Source organism: Cherax quadricarinatus, chromosome 20, assembly GCF_038502225.1.
Source record: "Cherax quadricarinatus isolate ZL_2023a chromosome 20, ASM3850222v1, whole genome shotgun sequence".
NCBI lineage: Eukaryota > Metazoa > Arthropoda > Malacostraca > Decapoda > Parastacidae > Cherax > Cherax quadricarinatus.
Window position 1 is genome coordinate 43210110 of NC_091311.1, and position 21489 is coordinate 43231598.

Sequence of the window (21489 nt, forward strand, 5' to 3'; positions counted from 1 at the left end):
AAAAAGATTAGGTGATGAAAGATTGAATATCAGATTGGAGGGAGAGAGTATGGAGGAGGTGAACGTATTCAGATATTTGGGAGTGGACGTGTCAGCGGATGGGTCTATGAAAGATGAGGTGAATCATAGAATTGATGAGGATAAAAGAGTGAGTGGTGCACTTAGGAGTCTGTGGAGACAAAGAACTTTGTCCTTGGAGGCAAAGAGGGGAATGTATGAGAGTATAGTTTTACCAACGCTCTTATATGGGTGTGAAGCGTGGGTGATGAATGTTGCAGCGAGGAGAAGGCTGGAGGCAGTGGAGATGTCATGTCTGAGGGCAATGTGTGGTGTGAATATAATGCAGAGAATTCGTAGTTTGGAAGTTAGGAGGAGGTGCGGGATTACCAAAACTGTTGTCCAGAGGGCTGAGGAAGGGTTGTTGAGGTGGTTCGGACATGTAGAGAGAATGGAGCGAAACAGAATGACTTCAAGAGTGTATCAGTCTGTAGTGGAAGGAAGGCGGGGTAGGGGTCGGCCTAGGAAGGGTTGGAGGGAGGGGGTAAAGGAGGTTTTGTGTGCGAGGGGCTTGGACTTCCAGCAGGCATGCTTGAGCGTGTTTGATAGGAGTGAATGGAGACAAATGGTTTTTAATACTTGACGTGCTGTTGGAGTGTGAGCAAAGTAACATTTATGAAGGGATTCAGGGAAACCGGCAGGCCGGACTTGAGTCCTGGAGATGGGAAGTACAGTGCCTGCACTCTGAAGGAGGGGTGTTAATGTTGCAGTTTAAAAACTGTAGTGTAAAGCACCCTTCTGGCAAGACAGTGATGGAGTGAATGATGGTGAAAGTTTTTCTTTTTCGGGCCACCCTGCCTTGGTGGGAATCGGCCGGTGTGATAATAAAAAAAAAAATAAAAAACTTAGGTCACACTACACATACATGTACAAGCACATATATACACACCCCTCTGGGTTTTCTTCTATTTTCTTTCTAATTCTTATTCTTGTTTATTTCCTCTTATCTCCATGGGGAAGTGGAACAGAATTCTTCCTCCGTAAGCCATGCATGTTGTAAGAGGTGACTAAAATGCCGGGAGCAAGGGGCTAGTAACCTCTTCTCCTGTATATATTACTAAATGTAAAAAGAGAAACTTATGTTTTTCCTTTTGGGCCACCCCGCCTCGGCGGAATATGGCCGGTGTGTTGAAAGAAAGAATTATACATGTGTACCTGTACTTAAGTATTCCTTCACTTAGGGCATCATTTCTTCTAAAAATGATGTTACATGATCATGGGAGTGTTTCTCTTTATTTATTCTACTGTATCAACGTGGAAACAACTTGTACACAATGTAAAGTGACGAAAACCAGTTGTGTTCGCCTGGTTTGTTTACATTATGTGAGAGTGGGGTGGGGAGGGCTTCCCTGGCTGGATACCATACTTCCCAAACCTGACTTTAAATAAGCAAACAAACAAATAAAACTCCCCTCTCACCCTACATTATGACTACAAATATTTTAAGGTAAGTAATGGGTGTACTGTGTGTGTATTTTACTTTTTACTGTTTTTAATGCCTAGTTCTATTGCTAACATAATATGTTAGTGTAAACTTGTTACCTGGCATTTATATGCATTTATAAGTGGAAGAAATGGCGTTCTGCTTTCTGGCGATGTCTGCTTTTTGGGAGTAGCCTGGAACCTAACCTGACGTATAAGGGGGGGCCCTATTGTACACACTCATCTGAGTTTTCTTTGATTTTATCTTAATAGTTTTTTTTTATTATTTTTATTAACACACTGGCCGATTCCCACCAAGGCAGGGTGGCCCGAAAAAGAAAAACTTTCACCATCATTCACTCCATCACTGTCTTGCCAGAAGGGTGCTTTATACTACAGTTTTTAAACTGCAACATTAACACCCCTCCTTCAGAGTGCAGGCACTGTACCTCCAATCTCCAGGACTCAAGTCCTTGTTCTTATTGCTTTTCCTTTTATATCCATGGGAAAGTGGAATAAGAATCTTTCCTCTGTAAGCTGTGGGTGTTGTAAAAGTCAGCTAAAATTCCGGGAACAATGGGGTAGTAACCCCTTTTCCTGTATAGCCTACTAAAAAGAAAAAGAAGAAAGCCATCAGAGTGGGATGTTTGAATGTGCATGGATGTTGTGCAAATGATAAGAAAGAGGTGATTGTGGATGTTATGAATGAGAAGCTGGATGTCCTGGCTTAAAGTGAAGCAAAGCTGAAGGGGGTGAGAGAGCTTCAGTGGGGGAGAAATAAACGGGATTAGGTCGGGGGTTTCAAATAGTTAGAGCTAAAGGAGTAGTAGCAAAAATCTTGAAGGATAAGTTATGGCTGGAAAAGAGGGAATATGAATGTATAAATTCAAGGATTATGGGGAGTAAAATAAGGGTTGGATGTGAAAAGTGGGTTATAGTAAGCTTTTGTGCACCTGGAGAAAAAGAGAGAGAGAGATTTAGATATAGATAGATATAGATATAGATTGAGATTTTGGGAAATGTTGAGTGAGTGCGTGGGGAGTTTTGAACCAAGTGTGAGAGTACTTGTGGTTGGGATTTCAATGCTAAAGTGGGTAAAAATGTTGTGGAGGGAGTAGTAGGTAAATTTGGGGTGCCAGCGGTAAATGACGATGTTTAAAAGAGGTTTGGTAATAAGTAATACATATTTTATGAAAAAGAGGATAAGTATACAAGGTGTGATATAGCACATAATGAAAGTAATTTGTATGGTTATGTATTGGTGGATAAAAGATTGATGGGTAGGCTTCAGGATGTACATGTTTATAGAGGGGAAACTGATACATCAGATCATTATTTAGTTGTAGCTACAGTTAGAGTAAGAGGTAGATGGGACAAAAGGAAAATAACAACACCAAGTAAAAGAGAGGTGATAGTGTATAAACTAAGGGAGGATGAAGTTAGGGTGAGATATAAGCAACTATTGGCAGAAAGGTGGGCTAGTGCAAAATGCAGTATTAGAATGTGGGGCAGAAGTTTGTGGCTATAGGAGGGTGGGTGCAGGAGGAAAGAGGAGTGATTGGTGGGATGATGAAGTAATGGTTGTGATAAGAGAGACAGGCAGCTTATGAGAGGTTTTTACAAAACAAAAGTGTTACAAGAAAAGCAGAGTATATGGAGAGTAAAAGAAAGGTGAAGAGAGTGGTGAGAGAGTGCAAAAGGAGAGCAGATGATAGAGTGGGAGAGGTACTGTCAAGAAATTTTGATGAAAATAAGAAAAAAATTTGGAGTGAGATAAACAAGTTAAGAAAGCCTAGTGAACGAATGGATTTGTCGGTTAAAAACAGAGTAGGGGAGTTAGTAGATGGGGAGCTGGAGGTACTGGGTAGATGGCGGGAATATTTTGAGGAATTTTTAAATGTCGATGAGAAAGGGAGGCAGTAATTTCATGCACTGTTCAGGGAGTTATAACATCTTTTAGAAGTGAAGAAGAGCAGGATGTGAGTGTGGGGGAGGTGCATAAGGCATTACATAGAATGAAAGGGGGTAAAGCAGCTGGAACTGACAGGATCATGACAGAAATGTTAAAAGCAAGGGGGGGGGGAGGATAGTGTTGGGGTGAGGTGTGGGATTGAAATGTGCATTACATGCCACATATACAGGGTCAAAAATCTCCAGTTTTGAAAAAACTATGAAACCAGATGTGTATAATATATACTGTACATTTACTTTCGGAACATTTTTGGATTGAAATTCGGTTTTTATTATAAAGAGAACCTCATATTTTGGAATACCTGCATTAAGAGTATCATTAATTTTATTATTCAGGAAAGACTATGCTTTCATAACTGCATCAGTGTTCTTGGCCTTAATGCTGTATGGAGTACAGCAGTATTAGTTAAACATACTGCAGGTACTTTTTTTTTTTATAATTCCGGCCATACCCCACTGAGGCAAGGTGACCTAAAAAGGAGAAAATTATTTTTTTTCTTTAAATTTAGTAAGTTATACAGGAGATGTACAAAAATGTTCATGTCAGATTGCTCCAGCATTAAGGGTTATAATACAAACATGCTGTGGCATTAAGGGTTATAATACAAACATGCTGTAGCATTAAGGGTTATAATACAAATATGCTGTAGCATTAAGGGTTATAATACAAAAATGCTGTAGCATTAAGGGTTATAATATAAACATGCTGTAGCATTAAGGGTTATAATATAAACATGCTGTAGCATTAAGGGCTATAATACAAACATGCTGTAGCATTAAGGGTTATAATACAAACATGCTGTGTTACCCACCACACTCAAAAACCCAGATTTGAGAGTGAGACATTATCTCGATGCATAACTAAAGGGACTTTGTTTCTCTCTTTATCAGACTGTTAAGTTGAGTGAGTTAACAACTGTCCATGAACGCAAGGAGCAGGCAAGGCAGGACCTTAAAGGTCTAGAAGAGACTGTCGCTAAGGAGTTGCAAACCTTGCACAATTTGCGTAAATTATTTGTACAGGATCTTCAAGCCAGAGTAAAGAAGGTAATAATTTTTTTAACATGTTTCTCTTTTCTAATTTTCAATGAATTTGGGAATTGTTAGTTTCACCTTGTTTGGTTATGCTTATAGTGTGGATGATGTACTGATATGTAAATTACTTACTAAGGAAAGTATATTTTTGTTCAATTAATTCTATCAGTTAGTTACATGAGATTGTTGCAGTATAATACTCCTTCACGATCTCCTACAGCTATGCTCAAGAGATGGTCATAAATTGAAATGAGCTGGTGTGGAACCCATATTTAAATTGAAAAGAAAAAGAAATATTCTTATCCAATTAACAATTAACATAATGGCAGGTTGCTTACCTGAAAACAGCTTGTGTATTTCCCGTTTATCACAGGAAGAACAGCCCATTACCTGATGCAGATTAGAGAGCCTGGCTTGCTCATGAACCTGTAGTACCATCACAGACTCGTGAATACTAAAACCCAACTATTAATGTCAAGTAGTAGCCCATCCTTGCTAATTCTATGGGGTTTCCTCTCCTACTGTTTGCAGCAAATTTCTTTAGTTACATTAGATTAGATTGTGTCTATTAACCCTTTGACTGTTTTGGTCGTATATATACGTTTTACGAGCCAATGTGTTTGACGTATATATACTAAAAAATTCTAGCAGCTTCAGATCAAGCAGGAAAAAGTTGGTAGGCCCACATGCTAGAAATTGGGTCTGTGTGGTCAGTGTGCGCAGTATAAAAAAAATACTGCAGCACGCAGTGCATAATGAGAAAAAAAACTCCGACTGTGTTTTTGGATTAAAACGCCGACTTTGAGGTGTATTTTCGTATAGTATTTATGGTTGTATTCTTGTTTTCTTGGTCTCATTTGATAGAATGGAAAACATATTATAGAAATAGAAGTGATTTTGATAGGTTTTACTATGAAAAGGATCTTGAAATCGAGCTCAGAGTGGCAGAAATGTTTGATTTTTGCTGATGTTCAAGAGTGAACAAATGACATTGTTGTCCAATAAATGTCCATCTAGCCATTCTAATACACAGTCACGAATGGGTTGACGTTGTTTATACAATTAATACAATATTGCAGTAGTCTGCAAAATAGAAAGCAAGAGTATTATAACAGGGGCCTGGAGACATGACTGATGAACAGAGAAAAGGTTATTTTAGTGCCAGGAACGTCTGCATTGTTCATTCTGGACCCTATTTTGAAATTGACATATTTTTTAATTTGTGTGAAATTGGCCAAATTGCCAATTTCTGACCACTTTATTGGGTAGTTGAAATCAGTAAATGGGTGGTTTCTTGTACTCATTTGATAGAACAAATGGAGTTCTAAAGAAATAGAAATGAGTTTGGTGGACTGGAACAATGGAATTGGCTGAAAATAGGGCTGAAAGTGGGCGAAATTGCTAATGCATAAATGTCGCTAACTTCGCGAGAGCGTAATTCCGTAAGTTTTCCATCAAATTTCGTACTTTTGGTGTCATTATCATTGGGAAAATATTCTCTATCATTTAAATTTTTTTTTTTTTCCAAAATATTTTGTGACACCAGGAGACACTTGAGGATTTGGGGTTGCGACAGTCACAGGGTTAATAGGAAGTAACTGATAACATTCCACAATGCCAGTGAATGAAGTACAAGATGAAGGCAGAACCCACTATGTTCACTGTTAAGAATAAAATGATCACTGTTGTAGGCTCATTTTCTCTATGATCCTTCCAGGTTTAGTGCTTAAATTAATTACAGTAATAATTTAGGTTCATAATCATCCATTTTACTGTCTTAGCAACAATGAAATAATTCCTGTTGCTTCAGGTGGTAGATTATCAAACAGCTTGTGGATCACAGGTATGTCACACAAGTCACAGTTGCAAAACTTGTCATAAGGAAGCACAGTATAAGGTAAAATGTTTGAATTTTTGTACATACAACTGACAAGAGAAACTTTGGCGATCCTTTCAGTGCTCTAGGGTTCCCTGAATGATACACTAGCAAAGGTTCAATCTTAAAATTCTCAGCAGCATTATTTCTGACTCTTAGTAAAAATCTATCTTTTGGTGCTATACATCTAGGCATACTTTTGCCCTTTGAAATGTGCATCTTGTCAGCCTTTTTTGTCCAGAAAATTCCAGTCTTTTGTATTATTTGATGAACACTGTAATTAGAATTTTGACCCCTTTTAGGGTCTATGCCATAGTACTATAGCTGTGAACTCTTAGTCGGTGCCATAGAACTACGTGATGAGCGCAGCTCACTCACATAAGCTGTGAACAGTAAAAATTATAAAAATTATAAATTATAAATTATAAATTATTAAATTATAAATTATAGAGGAATAAGCTTACTGAATATACCAGGAAAAGTGTACAGTAGGGTTATAATTGAAAGAATTACAGGTAAGACAGAATGTAGGATTGCGGATGAGCAAGGAGGTTTCAGAGTGGGTAGGGGATGTGTAGATCAAATGTTTACATTGAAGCATATATGTGAACAGTATTCAGATAAAGGTAGGGAAGTTTTTATTGCATTTATGGATTTAGAAAAGGCATATGATAGAGTGGATAGAGGAGCAATGTGGCAGATGTTGCAAGTATATGGAATAGGTGGTAAGTTATTAAATGCTGTAAAGAGTTTTTATGACGATAGTGAGGCTCAGGTTAGGGTGTGTAGAAGAGAGGGAGACTACCCGGTAAAAGTAGGTCTTAGACAGGGATGTGTAATGTGTAATGTAAAGGAAGTAAATGCTAGGGTGCTCGGGAGAGGGGTGGGATTAAATTTTGGGGAATCAAATTCAAAATGGGAATTGACACAGTTACGTTTTGCTGATGATACTATGCTTATGGGAGATTCTAAAGAAAAATTGCAAAGGTTAGTGGATGAGTTTGGGAATGTGTGTAAAGGTAGAAAGTTGAAAGTGAACATAGAAAAGAGTAAGGTGATGAGGGTGTCAAATGATTTAGATAAAGAAAAATTGGATATCAAATTGGGGAGGAGGAGTATGGAAGAAGTGAATGTTTTCAGATACTTGGGAGTTGACGTGTCGGCGGATGGATTTATGAAGGATGAGGTTAATCATAGAATTGATGAGGGAAAAAAGGTGAGTGGTGCGTTGAGGTATATGTGGAGTCAAAAAACATTATCTATGGAGGCAAAGAAGGGAATGTATGAAAGTATAGTAGTACCAACACTCTTATATGGGTGTGAAGCTTGGGTGGTAAATGCAGCAGCGAGGAGACGGTTGGAGGCAGTGGAGATGTCCTGTTTAAGGGCAATGTGTGGTGTAAATATTATGCAGAAAATTCGGAGTGTGGAAATTAGGAGAAGGTGTGGAGTTAATAAAAGTATTAGAGGGCAGAAGAGGGGTTGTTGAGGTGGTTTGGTCATTTAGAGAGAATGGATCAAAGTAGAATGACATGGAAAGCATATAAATCTATAGGGGAAGGAAGGCGGGGTAGGGGTCGTCCTCGTAAGGGTTGGAGAGAGGGGGTAAAGGAGGTTTTGTGGGCAAGGGGCTTGGACTTCCAGCAAGCGTGCGTGAGCGTGTTAGATAGGAGTGAATGGAGACGAATAGTACTTGGGACCTGACGATCTGTTGGAGTGTGAGCAGGGTAATATTTAGTGAAGGGATTCAGGGAAACCGGTTATTTTCACATAGTCGGACTTGAGTCCTGGAAATGGGAAGTACAATGCCTGCACTTTAAAGGAGGGGTTTGGGATATTGGCAGTTTGGAGGGATATGTTGTGTATCTTTATATGTGTATGCTTCTAGACTGTTGTATTCTGAGCACCTCTGCAAAAACAGTGATAATGTGCAAGTGTGGTGAAAGTGTTGAATGATGATGAAAGTATTTTTTTTGGGGGGATTTTCTTTCTTTTTTTTTGGGTCACCCTGCCTCGGTGGGAAACGGCCGACTTGTTAAAAAAAAAAAAATGAGAGAATGGGTCTGTTTGATGAGTGTGCACCATATAAAAAAATATCCTGCCCCATGCAGTGCATAATGACCGTAGTTTTGGTTTAAAATAGCAAATTCGTGTTGTGTTTTCGTGTGGTTTTATGGCTGTATTCTCGGTTTCTTGGTCTCATTTGATAGAATGGAAGATACATTACAGAAATAAAAATTATTTTGATTTGTTTCAGGATGGAAAGCAGCTTGAAAGTGAGCTCAAAGTACCAGAAATGTTTGATTTTTAATGATATTCCAGAGTACACAAATTACGTCACTCGTCCAGTACACATCTAACTTGTTGGTCTGATATGCGTTCAGGAATACGCTGACATTATTTATACAATTATTACAATAATGTAGTCTTCATAATAGTAATTAATTAATGTGTTTCAAAATGAAACTCGTGCATGATATAGGAGAGGCCTGGGGACATAACTGATGAACAGTGGAAATGTTTATTTAGTGCCAGGATTGTCTACATTGTTTATTCTAGACCCTGTTTTAAACTGTCAATTGTTGAATTCTGTATGAAATTGGCCAAATTACCAATTTCTGATCACTTTATTGGGTAGCTGAAATAGGTAAATGGGCGGTTTCTTGTACTTGTTCGATAGAATAGAAGGAATACTAGCGAAATAGCTAGGAGTTTGGTCGACTGGAACAATGGAATTGGCCAAAAATAGAGCGCAGAGTGGGCAAAATTGCCGATGCGTGAATATCGCTGAGACCTGTAACTTTGCAAGAGTGTTATTCCGTAAGTTTTCCATCAAATTTTGTACTTTTGGTTTCATTACCTTCAGAAAAAGATTCTCTTATTATTTCAAGAGATACTTTTTTTTTTTTTAATTAGACACAGAGCAGGTTTGAGAGCAGGGGTTTCAACATTGAAAGGGTTAACATGTTCTAAGATATGATTTTTATCACTGCTACTACTTTCACTAACAGAGTGATTTTACTGTATACTATTTGATTTTTTTTTTTTTTTTTTTTAACAAGTCGGCCGTCTCCCACCGAGGCAGGGTGACCCAAAAAAAAAAAAAGAAAAAATCCCCAAAAAGAAAATACTTTCATCATCATTCAACACTTTCACCTCACTCATACATAATCACTGTTTTTGCAGAGGTGACCAGAATACAACAGTCTAGAAGTATATACGTATAAAAATACACAATATCATCGGGTCCCACATACCATTCGTCTCCATTCACTCCTATCAAACACCCTTTATGATTTATGACTTGAAAATATTCAATGACATGCACTGTTGAATTAGCATTGTGTGTATTCACACCCCATTTGTTGATCATGTTTGCTCCTGGTCTTCATACAATCACAAAATTGGTCATTAAGTGGTGAGAAATTGGAGTTTTTGCTATTATTCAAAATTATGTTTTGCAGTTGTTCATCAAGAGGGAGCTGACTGCATTTAGATAATTGAAACGATGGCATTTGATGAATGCTGCTGCTCATGCAAAATATAATATGTTGATTATAGCACTTGATAAAATTATATAGTGTATGGAGGCAATTGTTCATTTGTAATTCTTCTAGAAAAATAAGTTTTTAGACATGGAAAGTTTCTTTGTGCATCAGAATAGAACATTGAGCTTCTAAATTGTAATTTCTTAAGGAATAATGAAATGTAAATCATTTTACTTTACAGTCAGCAACAGAAGAAAGTGATGAATCTGGTGGATCATTAGCTCAGAAACAAAAGATCCAATTTTTGGAAAACAACTTGGATCAGTTAACAAAGGTGCATAAACAACTGGTCCGCGATAATGCTGATCTCCGATGTGAGCTTCCCAAACTTGAGAAGAGACTTAGAGCAACAATGGAGCGAGTGAAGGTGAGTAGCTGTGAAATGAAATCTCTCTTCCCCCTCCCCCTTCTTTGCATCCCTTGTTTTTCTTTTCTTTTCCCTAATATTTAAGGAGCCTACATTCCAGGCTTTGCCTGGAAAACGAATGTTTTCCAGGCTAAGCCATGTTCTACTTTAGCTTGTTAACCCATCAATCCTTTAATAATTTGGTTATATATGATTTATGGGCTCTACATGTTTTCATGTTAAGAAATGTTTATGTATGAAACAGGATGATGGGCCAAAGCTTTTATATATTTGCTTTGTAGTTCCAGACTTATCAGAGTTTGACCCCTAACATATAAAATTTTAAAGGTACATGTATACACTTTATTAAATATTAAACAGTGTACAGGATGATGATATCTGTGAGTTGGCACATTGGTTTAGTTAAGAGTTCATTTCTTGAATGGTGAAAATACTGTACGTATATTTCAAGGTGAGAAATGAATGGTTTCTGATAGAATCATCCTCAAGAAAGCTATTGTTAGTGATACTAAAAATGGCTGCTCATCTCTTCGAGTACGATCTTTAGAGAAAATGGTTTATAACATTTCAGGCATTAGAAACAGCATTAAAGGAGGCTAAGGAAGGAGCAATGAAGGATCGCAAAAGATACCAACAGGAAGTTGACCGAATTAAAGAAGCTGTGAGGCAAAAGAACCTTCAACGTAGAGGCACTGCTGCACAGATTGGTGAGTGGACTAACTGCATGGTTATATTTTTTTTTTTTTTTGACAATTCTTTTATATATTAAATTTACAAATGGCATAGAAGCCTGTGAAAATTAGGAAGGAGGAAACAAGGTCACCAATATCAACAGTTTTCAGGTGAAATGCCTATGTATTGCTTAGCAATAATGCACAAGATCACTTTAAAATAAATAATGAGTAATTTCTAAATATATATCAATGACAGGAGGTGAGGGTTCTTCCTTTACAGTCCAGTTTAAGGGTATTTTCTAACATTCTAATCTAACTGACACTCAGGAAGTTTTCCCTATTAGTCCATTATATCAAAGTTTTTACTGTAAATTTTTCAGTATTTATTAAAGATAAATATATGAATACTCCCTGGGGAAGTGGAACAGAATTCTTCTTCCGTAAGGCATGCGTGTCGTAAGAGGCGACTTAAGTGCCGCGGGCAAGGGGCTAGTAACCCCTTCTCCTGTATATATTACTAAAGTTAAAAAAGATAAACTTTTGCTTTTCTTATTGGACCACCCTGCTTCGGTGGGATATGGCCGGTTTGTTGAAAGAAGAAAAAATGTATGAATAAATGCATGTGTGTATAGTGGTACCAACACTGTTATATGGGTGTGAAGCATGGGTTGTGAATGTTGCAGCGAGGAGGTGATTGTAGGCAGTGGAGATGTGTCTGAGGGCAGTGTGTGGTGTGAATATTATGCAGATAATTCATAGTTTGGAGGTTAGAAGGAGGTGCAGTGTTACTAAAAGTATTATTCAGAGGGCCAAGGAAGGGTTGTTGAGGTGGTTTGGTCATTTAGAGAATATGGAGCAAAATAAGATGAATTGGAGAGTGTAAAAATCTGTATTGGAGGGAAGGCAGGGTAGGGATCACCCATTAGGAATGGCTGGAGGGAGGGGGTAAAGAAGGTTTTGGGTGCAAGGGGCTTGGACATACAGCAGGCATGCATGAGTGTGTTAGATAGGAGTGAGGGGAGACAGATGGTTTTTGGGACCTGATGAGCTGTTGGAGTGTAAGCAAGGTTATATTTTGTAAAGGGATTCAGGGAAACCAGTTAGCCGGACTTGAATCCTGGCATGGGAAGTACAGTGCCTGCACTCTAAAGGGCACTTTTGGGATATTTGCTGTTTAGAGGGACACCTAATGGGTTGTATTTGTGCGCCTCTGGCAAGATAGTGATAATGTGAATAATGGTGAAATTATTTCTTTTTGGGTCACCCTGCCTCGGTAGAGATGGCCAGAGTGTTAAAAGAAAAAATATGCTGAATAATTATTTTACAATAATATTGCATATCAGTACAGTATACAAAGTATTTATCTTTCACAGCCAAACCAATTCGTGCTGGACATGCCCCTCAAGCAAATCATGCATCCAATCCAGTTATTCGTGGTGGCATGCAGCCCTACCAGCCCCCAGCAGTGCAAAAGCGGGTAGCAAGTGGAGGTCCCCGCATGGGTATGTAGCTTAATTCCCCAATGACTTTATTCTTAGCATTTATTCAACACAACTCTTAAATTTTAAAAAATTGAAGCTTACGAAAATTTTAGTAAAACTAAATATTCTTGAGTTTTGCACACAATCTCAACATCTCAGTGTAGTTTTTGCAATCAAATAATAGAAAAATGGAACAAATATGTAATTTATAAATGACTGGACAAACAATTTACCTGTTAATGACTGTACTGTGTACTAGTTATAAGTGACAGAACAAACATGCTGGTTAAAAATGACTGCTCAGATATGCTAGTTATAAATAACTGGACAAAATATTAGTTGAAATAATAGTAAAATACACTAGTTAGGGTAAAAAAAAATAATGTGCTTTGCATTCATGACATTATGTACCATGGCTGCTACATCACATCTTCTCGTGGTAGGTGCTTTGACACTGGTGAAGGGTTCTTGCTCCAAGGAACTGGACTTAACCTCTCTTTCCTTGGATTGAACATCAATACCTTCCTTTTCCCCGAGTGCTGTATGACCCCTATGGGTTTAGCACTTTGAATTAAATGAAATTACCTGATCATGAATCCACATCTCGTGGAAAATTAAAAGTAGAAAAATATCTGAAAATATTCTTTACATGCCTAGGAAGTCTTCATAAGACTAAACATTATTTTTATCATCTCTTTCTAACAAAATAAGTATACTTTTTAAATGTACATTTCAATTTTTAACCCAAAGATATGTGAAACTCGTGATCAGAAGCATTTATGGTACATGCAAATAAAATAGGGCCCCACTTAAATGGCAGGTTAGGTTCTAGGCTACTGACAAAGTGGACATTGCCAAAAAGCAGAATGCCAGCAGAACAAAAGAAATGGCTTTGAAAACAATTCTGTAACTAATTTTTTTATATATTAACTTGGGTCTTAATTTTCTTTTCTTTTTTTTTTTCTTTCAGACACATCAAGCTAAATTTAGCTCTTGGTCATGTTCCTGAGATAGAATCCAGCCCCTGTTTATGTCAAGCTGTGGCCATGTTCTCATGAAACATTGTTACCAATCTCAGTTTGACACCAAATTTGTGCACCCTCCAGTAAAACTTGTTTGTTTATTTTTTTAAGAAACCAATGGGTAATGAGAATGGGGGAAATGAAATGGTTGTTTCGTAGAACCTTGGATATTCATATTGTGTTGCATATTCCAATAATTTTTCTCTGCATAAGGTTATGTTTTTCATTAATACTTGTGAATGCTTGATTTATATTTTTCCTTGGTATAAAATTTAGCCTTCAGAAGTACAAACCAAGGTTCATCACAAGTAATTTTCCTGTTAGCATCATCATAGTTTATCACGAGACGTCCAGAAGAAATACTTCATGCAGAGTAAAGCACAAACTGAGGGACGCTGTTACCTGTCAGGTCTCATGCAGATTTATTACTGGGTAATAAGCACCATGAACAAGCTTTATGGTGAAGGTGGAAGATGAAAGGTGTAGGTTGTTAGACTAAATTATTATTTCCATTAAAATTAATTTTTGCATAATATCAGTAAGTAAGCCTCATGAATTTGGGAAATATTTGGACCAAAGCAAAGATTGTTTTACGAGGCAAGTTGTAATTTTGTAAAAATTGTGAATCCTGGAAACTGTGAAAAGCTTATAAATGTTATGTTTATATTTCTGCTTTCTAATGGTTATAAAATGTCTAAGTTTTAAAATCCGATTATCTCATACCTGTGACATTTCTGATGTACAAAAATGTAAAGTTTCATATCATAATGTACTAAAGACTTTTGATGGATTTATTTTTCTGAATTGATGAATTACAGTTCTATAAGCAGCTATTTAGAAATGTACTGTATTCTAAAGTATTGATAATTGTATGTAAAATATAAATTATAACTTGTTATAAAATAATGAAATATAGAGCATACCTGTATAGCTTGCTGAGGATTAAAATTACAGTATATGATGCTCAGTTTTTGTTTGCTTTTCATATATTAGAATTCAGCTTGTGCTGTTCATTTTAATGTTAATTTTCCATTGCATTTGTAAGATAAGCAGTCTTGGAATACATATAGATGGTGTTTAATTATCTGTATTTCTAAATGGCTGTTCTTATGACTGAAGAATACATGTCTCTTGGTCAAGAAACTCGTTTGTATAAAGTGATGTCTCTTGTTTTTTAGTCTTTGACAAAAAATGATGATTATAAAGGTCGTGAAATAGTGAAAGAATACTGAAAGCAATACTCGCATAGGTGATGTTCAGACAGTGTCTGACTTATATTATTGTTCCAGGTTTTATATGTAACTTTATGTACACAGCAATTAATGTTTTTGAAATTTGTGCAGTACAAATTTCATGTAACCATTACTGACTGAGAGAGTCAGAAAGGTCCTATTTATTCCCAGTTATGATAGTTACAATGGGAACATGGAGTTTTAAGAAGTTGATAGGCTGTATGCTTCTCAGAGAAGATATATTTTATGTTGAGACAATTTATGCTAAATCTCTCTTAACTAAATATATAAATATAGCGCATTATTGTTTCTGTAGTGGCCTGTGGCACTACTTGTCCATGTATGTCCCTCACCACTAGACCAGCAGTCACTTGTACATTAGGTTGAGTGATCTCTTTCAGCTTTAAAATTGAATATAAGATATCCTACAGTGCCCTTATTAACCTTGGTATTAGAAACATTATTAGTAGTTTTCTTTTTTATCTTTTTTTTTTTTTTAAGTCCATTCCTGATGGAGAAGACTAGTATTTAATTTGGCTAATTTATTTATTATCTTAATTATAGTATGAGAGCAGCTACATTTTATCCATCCCACTGTTGCCTTAAGTTTATCCTTGCCAGTAGGAAAGCTGGCAAGTTTATATCGTGCATGATAATCACAGTAATTTCATCCAGTTTATCACACTATAAACTACACTTTTACATCATCTTACCTAATGGCTTAAAATACTTTGCCATCAGCTATGGAATTATGCAACATTGCCTTGGATTATGTAAAACTGCATGAATAGGAAATCTAGTATTAACTAAATCAAGCTTGATATGCAGTAGATCATTATGATTGATCTGTATAGCAATAAAAAATTATTCTTGTCTTTGTTCATTGTGAAAGATTGTCTGTTCTCCCATATTCTTTTCAATAAGAATATGTCAAGAGCATATAGTCGAGACGAATCAAATGATCATAAGTGAAAATTAGAAGCAAGTACAATTAAAAAAAATTTAAATAAAATGACCAGAATGGTATGCCAAAGAAAGGCCATAAATTTTTCGTGTGAAATTATGTGATCTTAGCACTGGTGTTAGGTATTGACAAACACTACATGATTATGTACAGAGCATTGTAGTCCAGATGTAGGAAGAAAGTTCTTTCTACAACCCAGATCTATTACCCAGTCAATGAGAAGAGTATTACCACAGCTTTTTCTCCATGTTTGCTAGGATTTAGGTGTATTATGCCCTGGTCCATGATCAGACCTTCCAGGTGAACTTAATGCAGGGGAGGAAAAAACAAGAGCAGTGTAAAACCATTTTACATTTGTAAAATTTATTGCACTAAAATTGCTGCCTCAGCTTTACATGCTTGTACTATGGAAAGGTACTGCAGTAAAATCACTAATTAATGATTTTTGTTTTATTTGTGTTCCTCAAGGTGTGAAGTTGATTTAAGATACTGATATAATAAGGTAAAAAATATTAATTAGGCTTCTAACAGCAATGCCATGGGAAGGTATTATGTATAGAATCTTTCCTAGTCATTTTAATTTTTTTTTTTTTTTTTTTTTTTTTTTTAACAAGTCGGCCGTCTCCCACCAAGGCAGGGTGACCCAAAAAAGAAAGAAAATCCTCAAAAAGAAAATACTTTTATCATTCAACACTTTCACCTCACTCTCACATAATCACTGTTTCTGCAGAGGTACTCAGAACACAACAGCTTAGAAGCATATACCTATAAAGATACACAACATATCCCTCCAAACTGCTAATATCTCGAACCCCACCTTTAGAGTGCAGGCATTGTACTTCCCATTTCCAGGATTCAAGTCCGGCTATATAAAAATAACCCCTCAAGGAAGGTTCCTTGATGTTGGTGAGGGGCTCTTGATTTAGGGAATTGGATCTGTGCTCCAGTTCCCCAAATTAAGCCTGAATGCCTTCCACATCCCCCCCCCCCAGGCGCTGTATAATCCTCCGGGTTTAGCGCTTCCCCCTTGATTGTAATAATAATATATAAAAATAATCGGTTTCCCTGAATCCCTTCACTAAATATTACCCAGCTCACACTCCAACAGATCGTCAGGTCCCAAATACCATTCGTCTCCATTCACTCCTATCGAACGCTCTCGCACGCTTGCTGGAAGTCCAAGCCCCTCGCCCACAAAACCGCCTTTACCCCCTCCCTCCAACCTTTTCGAGGACGACCCCTACCCCGCCTTCCTCCCCTTACAGATTTATATGCTCTCCATGTCATTCTACTTTGATCCATTCTCTAAATGACCAAACCACCTCAACAACCCCTCTTCAGCCCTCTCACTAATACTTTTATTAACTCCACACCACCTAATTTCCACACTCCGAATTTTCTGCATAATATTTACACCACACGTTGCCCTTAGACAGGACATCTCCACTGCTTCCAACCGCCTCCTCGCTGCTGCATTCACAACCCAAGCTTCACACCCATATAAGTGTTGGTACTACTATACTTTCATACATTCCCTTCTTTGCCTCAATAGATAACGTTTTTTGTCTCCACATAAACCTCAACGCACCACTCGCCTTTTTTCCCTCGTCAATTCTACGATTAACTTCATCCTTCATAAATCCATCCACTGACATGTCAACTCCCAAGTATCTGAAAACATTCACTTCTTCCATACTCTTCCTCCCCAATTTGATATCGAATTTTTCTTTATCTAAATCATTTGATACCCTCATCACCTTACTCTATGTTCACTTTCAACTTTCTACCTTTATACACACTCCCAAATTCATCCACTAACCTTGGAAATTTTTCTTTAGAATCTCCCATGAGTACAGTATCATCAGCAAAAAGCAGCTGTGTCAATTCCCATTTTGTATTTGATTCCCCATAATTTAATCCCACCCCTCCCCTAAACACCCTAGCATTTACTTCTTTTACAACCCCATCTATAAATATATTAAACAACCATGGTGACATTACACATCCCTGTCTAAGACCTATGTTTACTGGGAAGTAATCTCCCTCTCTTCTACACTCCCTAACCTGAGCCTCACTATCCTCATAACTCTTTACAGCGTTTAGTAACTTACCACCTATTCCATATACAGTGGACCCCCGGTTAACGAACTTTTTTCATTCCAGAAGTATGTTCAGGTGCCAGTACTGACCGAATTTTTTCCCATAAGGAATATTGTGAAGTAGATTAGTCCATTTCAGACCCCCAAACATACACGTACAAACGCACTTACATAAATACACTTACATAATTGGTCGCATTTGGAGGTGATTGTTAAGCGGGGGTCCACTGTACTTGCAACATCTGCCACATTGCTCCTCTATCCACTATCATATGCCTTTTCTAAATTCATAAATGCAATAAAAACTTCCCTACCTTTATCTAAATACTGTTCACTTACATGCTTCAATGTAAACACTTGATTTACACATCCCCTACCCACTCTGAAACCACCTTGCTCATCCACAACCCTACATTCTGTCTTACCTCCCCCACACTCACATCTGAAATCCTTAATACAGAATTATGTTATGATTACAGTGGTACCCCAAGTTTCATATAGCTCCCAACTCGAACAATTATGTTAGTGTATTATTGTAAGTGTATTTATGGGGGTCTGAAATGGACTAATCTAATTTACGTTATTCCTTATGGGAACAAATTCGTTCGGTAACGGCACTTGAACATTCTTCTGGAACGAATTATGGCCGAAACTCTGGGTACCACTGTATTTTGTTTTCTATTTCTGTTTACGTAAGCAAAATACCGTTTCGTGTTCATGTAATAACTTGAAAATGCCCTTTTCCTTTGATAAAAACTGAACACACTTTGCTGGTGCTGTATGACCCTTGTAGGTTCAGCACTTCTTTTTGATTATAATAGTGAACACGCTTGTCTATCTTCCCAAAGTGAAGGATTATATTGTTATATTTCACCAGAGCCTTTAGAAGTTGCCACAAAAATCAGGAACTATCTTGTCCGTATCTCCTGAGGGCTTCACCTCTGTCCCTCATTTCTTGTGTCTAAACCTACCAAAGAGCAGTTGCCCTTAGATTTCTCCTCCGATGGATTGGAGCTGTATAACATACCTTTTACTGTTCTAGAATTAGAGTCCATGCTTTCCATGTGCTGGCTGTCGGCACCAGGACCTGATGATATCCACGTCATTATGCTACATCTCCATTCTATGGGCCTTCCTGTTCTTTGACGTCTTTTCAGTCTAATTTGGGAGTGAGGGGTTCTCCCACAACACTGGAAATCGGCTATTGTACTACCATTTTGCAAACTGGGCACCTCAGGACTTGACACCTCTCACTATCGTCCCATTGCCCTGACCAGTGTGGTCTGCAAGGTGATGGAATGATTGGTGAATAGACATCTGATGCGGCTCTTAGAGACACAACAGCCTTGACCCTCACCAATATGGCTTTTGCAAAGGCCACTCTACTTCAGACCCCTTGCTCCACTTCAATACGTATATTCGAAATGCCTTTGCTAACAACCACTCTGTCCTAGCAGTCTTTTTCGATCTAGAGAAGGCATATGACACCACTTGGAGGTATAACATTCTAGCCCAAGCCCACTCCTTAGGCCTCCGCGGTAATCTACCAAACTTCATCGCTGCTTTCTTCTCCAATAGACATTTTTGGGTCCGTATTGGCGCCTTGCTTTCCTTGGACTTTGTACAAGTTGAATGAGTCCCACAAGGTTGTGTCCTCAGTACTACTATTTTTTCTCTTTGCTATAAATGACCTACGTTCCATTCTTCCTTTGCATATTTGGTCATGACTTTATGTTGATGACTTCGCTATAGCTTACTCGGGCACTAACTGTTGACTAGTAGCAGTCTCCCTTCAGGTTGTGATAGACCGAGTCTCCCATTGGACCACTTCTCGTGGCTTTAAATTTTCCAGTACGAAAACCTGATTCATTACCTTCACTAGATGCCCGCTTATACTGGATACTTCCTTGTACTTGCACGGTTCACGTATTCCGGCATGTGATACGGTCAGGCTTCTGGGCTCGCTCTTTGATCGCCAGGTGACGTGGAGACTTCACATTTCTTCGTTAAAGACAATTTACCATGGTCGGCTAAATCTCCTTAAGGTTCTCGTACGTCGTTCATGGGGAGCGGATCGTCACACTCTCCTCCATTTCCATTCCACCCTAGTCTTGTCCAAGCTAGATTATGGTGACCAAATCTTTTCTGCAGCTCTCCCGCAACTCTGTCTAAGTTAGATTCTATACGTCGCCAAGGTCTCTGTCTATGCCTTGGTGCCTTTCGTTCATCCCCTGCTGAGAGCCTCTATGCAGAAGTGAATTTTCCATCCTTGTCTGATCGCCATGACGCTCATTGTTTTCACTAATATGTTTGATCTCGTGCCCTCTACAATTCTTCCTTATATAGGATAGTCACTGATGTTAGTGTAAGTTCTTCATTCATTTGTTGCCCCTGTTTACTCTCTTCAGTTACCACCTCTCTATGTTCATGTAGTGTCTCACTTTTCCCTGCCCCTTTGGGAAATTCCGGCTGTTTGTGTCTGTTCTTTCCCACTGCCATGCGCGAAAGCCCAACTACCTACGGTGGCTTCCTGCTCTCCTTTTTTTGACCACTTACACTCTCATTCTCATGCCATCACGGTGTACACTGATGGTTCTAAGTCTTCTGATGGCTTCGGATTTGCAGCAGTGTTTCCGGACATTGTCATGCGAGGGCATGACAATGCCCTCGCATGACAATGTCCGGCATTTTTACAGCTGAATTGTATGCCATTCTTGTAGCACTTATCCATATTGCATCTATGCCTGTGTCCCCATCTGTGGTCATTTCAGACTCCCTTAGTGCTTTACAGGCTATACAGAAATCTGATACACCTCACCTCCTAGTTCTTCATATCCAACTTTGGTTATGCCATATCTCTAGCAAACACAGAGATATTTTTTGTAGGGTTCCTGGCCATGTTGACGTACAGGGCAATGAACAGGTAGACACTGCTGCGCGGTCAGCAGTACATGACCTCCCAGTTTCATATAGAGGTGTTCCATTCATGGACTCTCTTGCTGTAATTGCTACCTATCTTCACACCCATTGGCAACAACAATGGTCTGATCTGCTCCATAACAAACTTCATTCTGTTAAACTGAGTATTGGTTTCTGGTCGTCGTCTTGTCATCAGTGTTGAGGTTGGGGGACTACTCTCTCCCTTTTTTGTATCGGCCACACTCGTCTTACAGGTATCTCATGGAGAGGTGTACTGTTGCTCTCTGTGAGAATTGTCAAGTTCCAGTATCTGTTAGCCACATTCTGTTCGACTGCCCACTCTATCAATGAGTATGCAGAATTTACCTCCAATGTCATCTCTGCTCTGCTGTCCTTTCTTTATCATCCCTTCTTGCTCACAGATCCTCCTTTAATCCAGACTCTCACTGACTTTTTGACAGCAACTGATTTACTACACAAACTCTGATGATGTCTCAAGCACTCTCCTCAGTACTTTCCACCTTGATCTCTAGCTACCCTCTACCCCTGCACTATCCACTGCCCCGCTGCACTTCATAACCTAATAATCATCCCTCTCCCTCTTGCTGCCCATTACCCCTGCATCCTTCCCTGCCCTGCTGTGTTGTATAACCCTTGAAAGTTATTTTCTAAATCCATAATGCTGAAGATTAAAAGTTCTAAGAATCTTGATGACTCTAGACTGGATTATATACACCTGGAAAATCCTAGAGGGACTAGTACCGAACTTGCACACGAAAATCACTCACTACGAAAGTAAAAGACTTGGCAGACGATGCAACA

General features: G+C 38.3%; 1 protein-coding gene across 1 annotated transcript in view; it reads left to right on the forward strand.

Annotated features, from left to right (window-relative positions):
• LOC128703871 (kinesin heavy chain) overlaps nt 1-16089 on the forward strand; it is a 102807-nt gene extending 86718 nt beyond the window's left edge. The window contains exons 15-19 of the mRNA XM_070087020.1: nt 4342-4497; nt 10091-10276; nt 10848-10983; nt 12324-12452; nt 13402-16089. Of these exons, the coding sequence (XP_069943121.1) occupies nt 4342-4497; nt 10091-10276; nt 10848-10983; nt 12324-12452; nt 13402-13415 (621 nt within the window). The 3' untranslated portion in view covers nt 13416-16089. The remainder of the gene's footprint in view (nt 1-4341; nt 4498-10090; nt 10277-10847; nt 10984-12323; nt 12453-13401) is intronic.
• Nucleotides 16090-21489: the final 5400 nt, after the last annotated feature.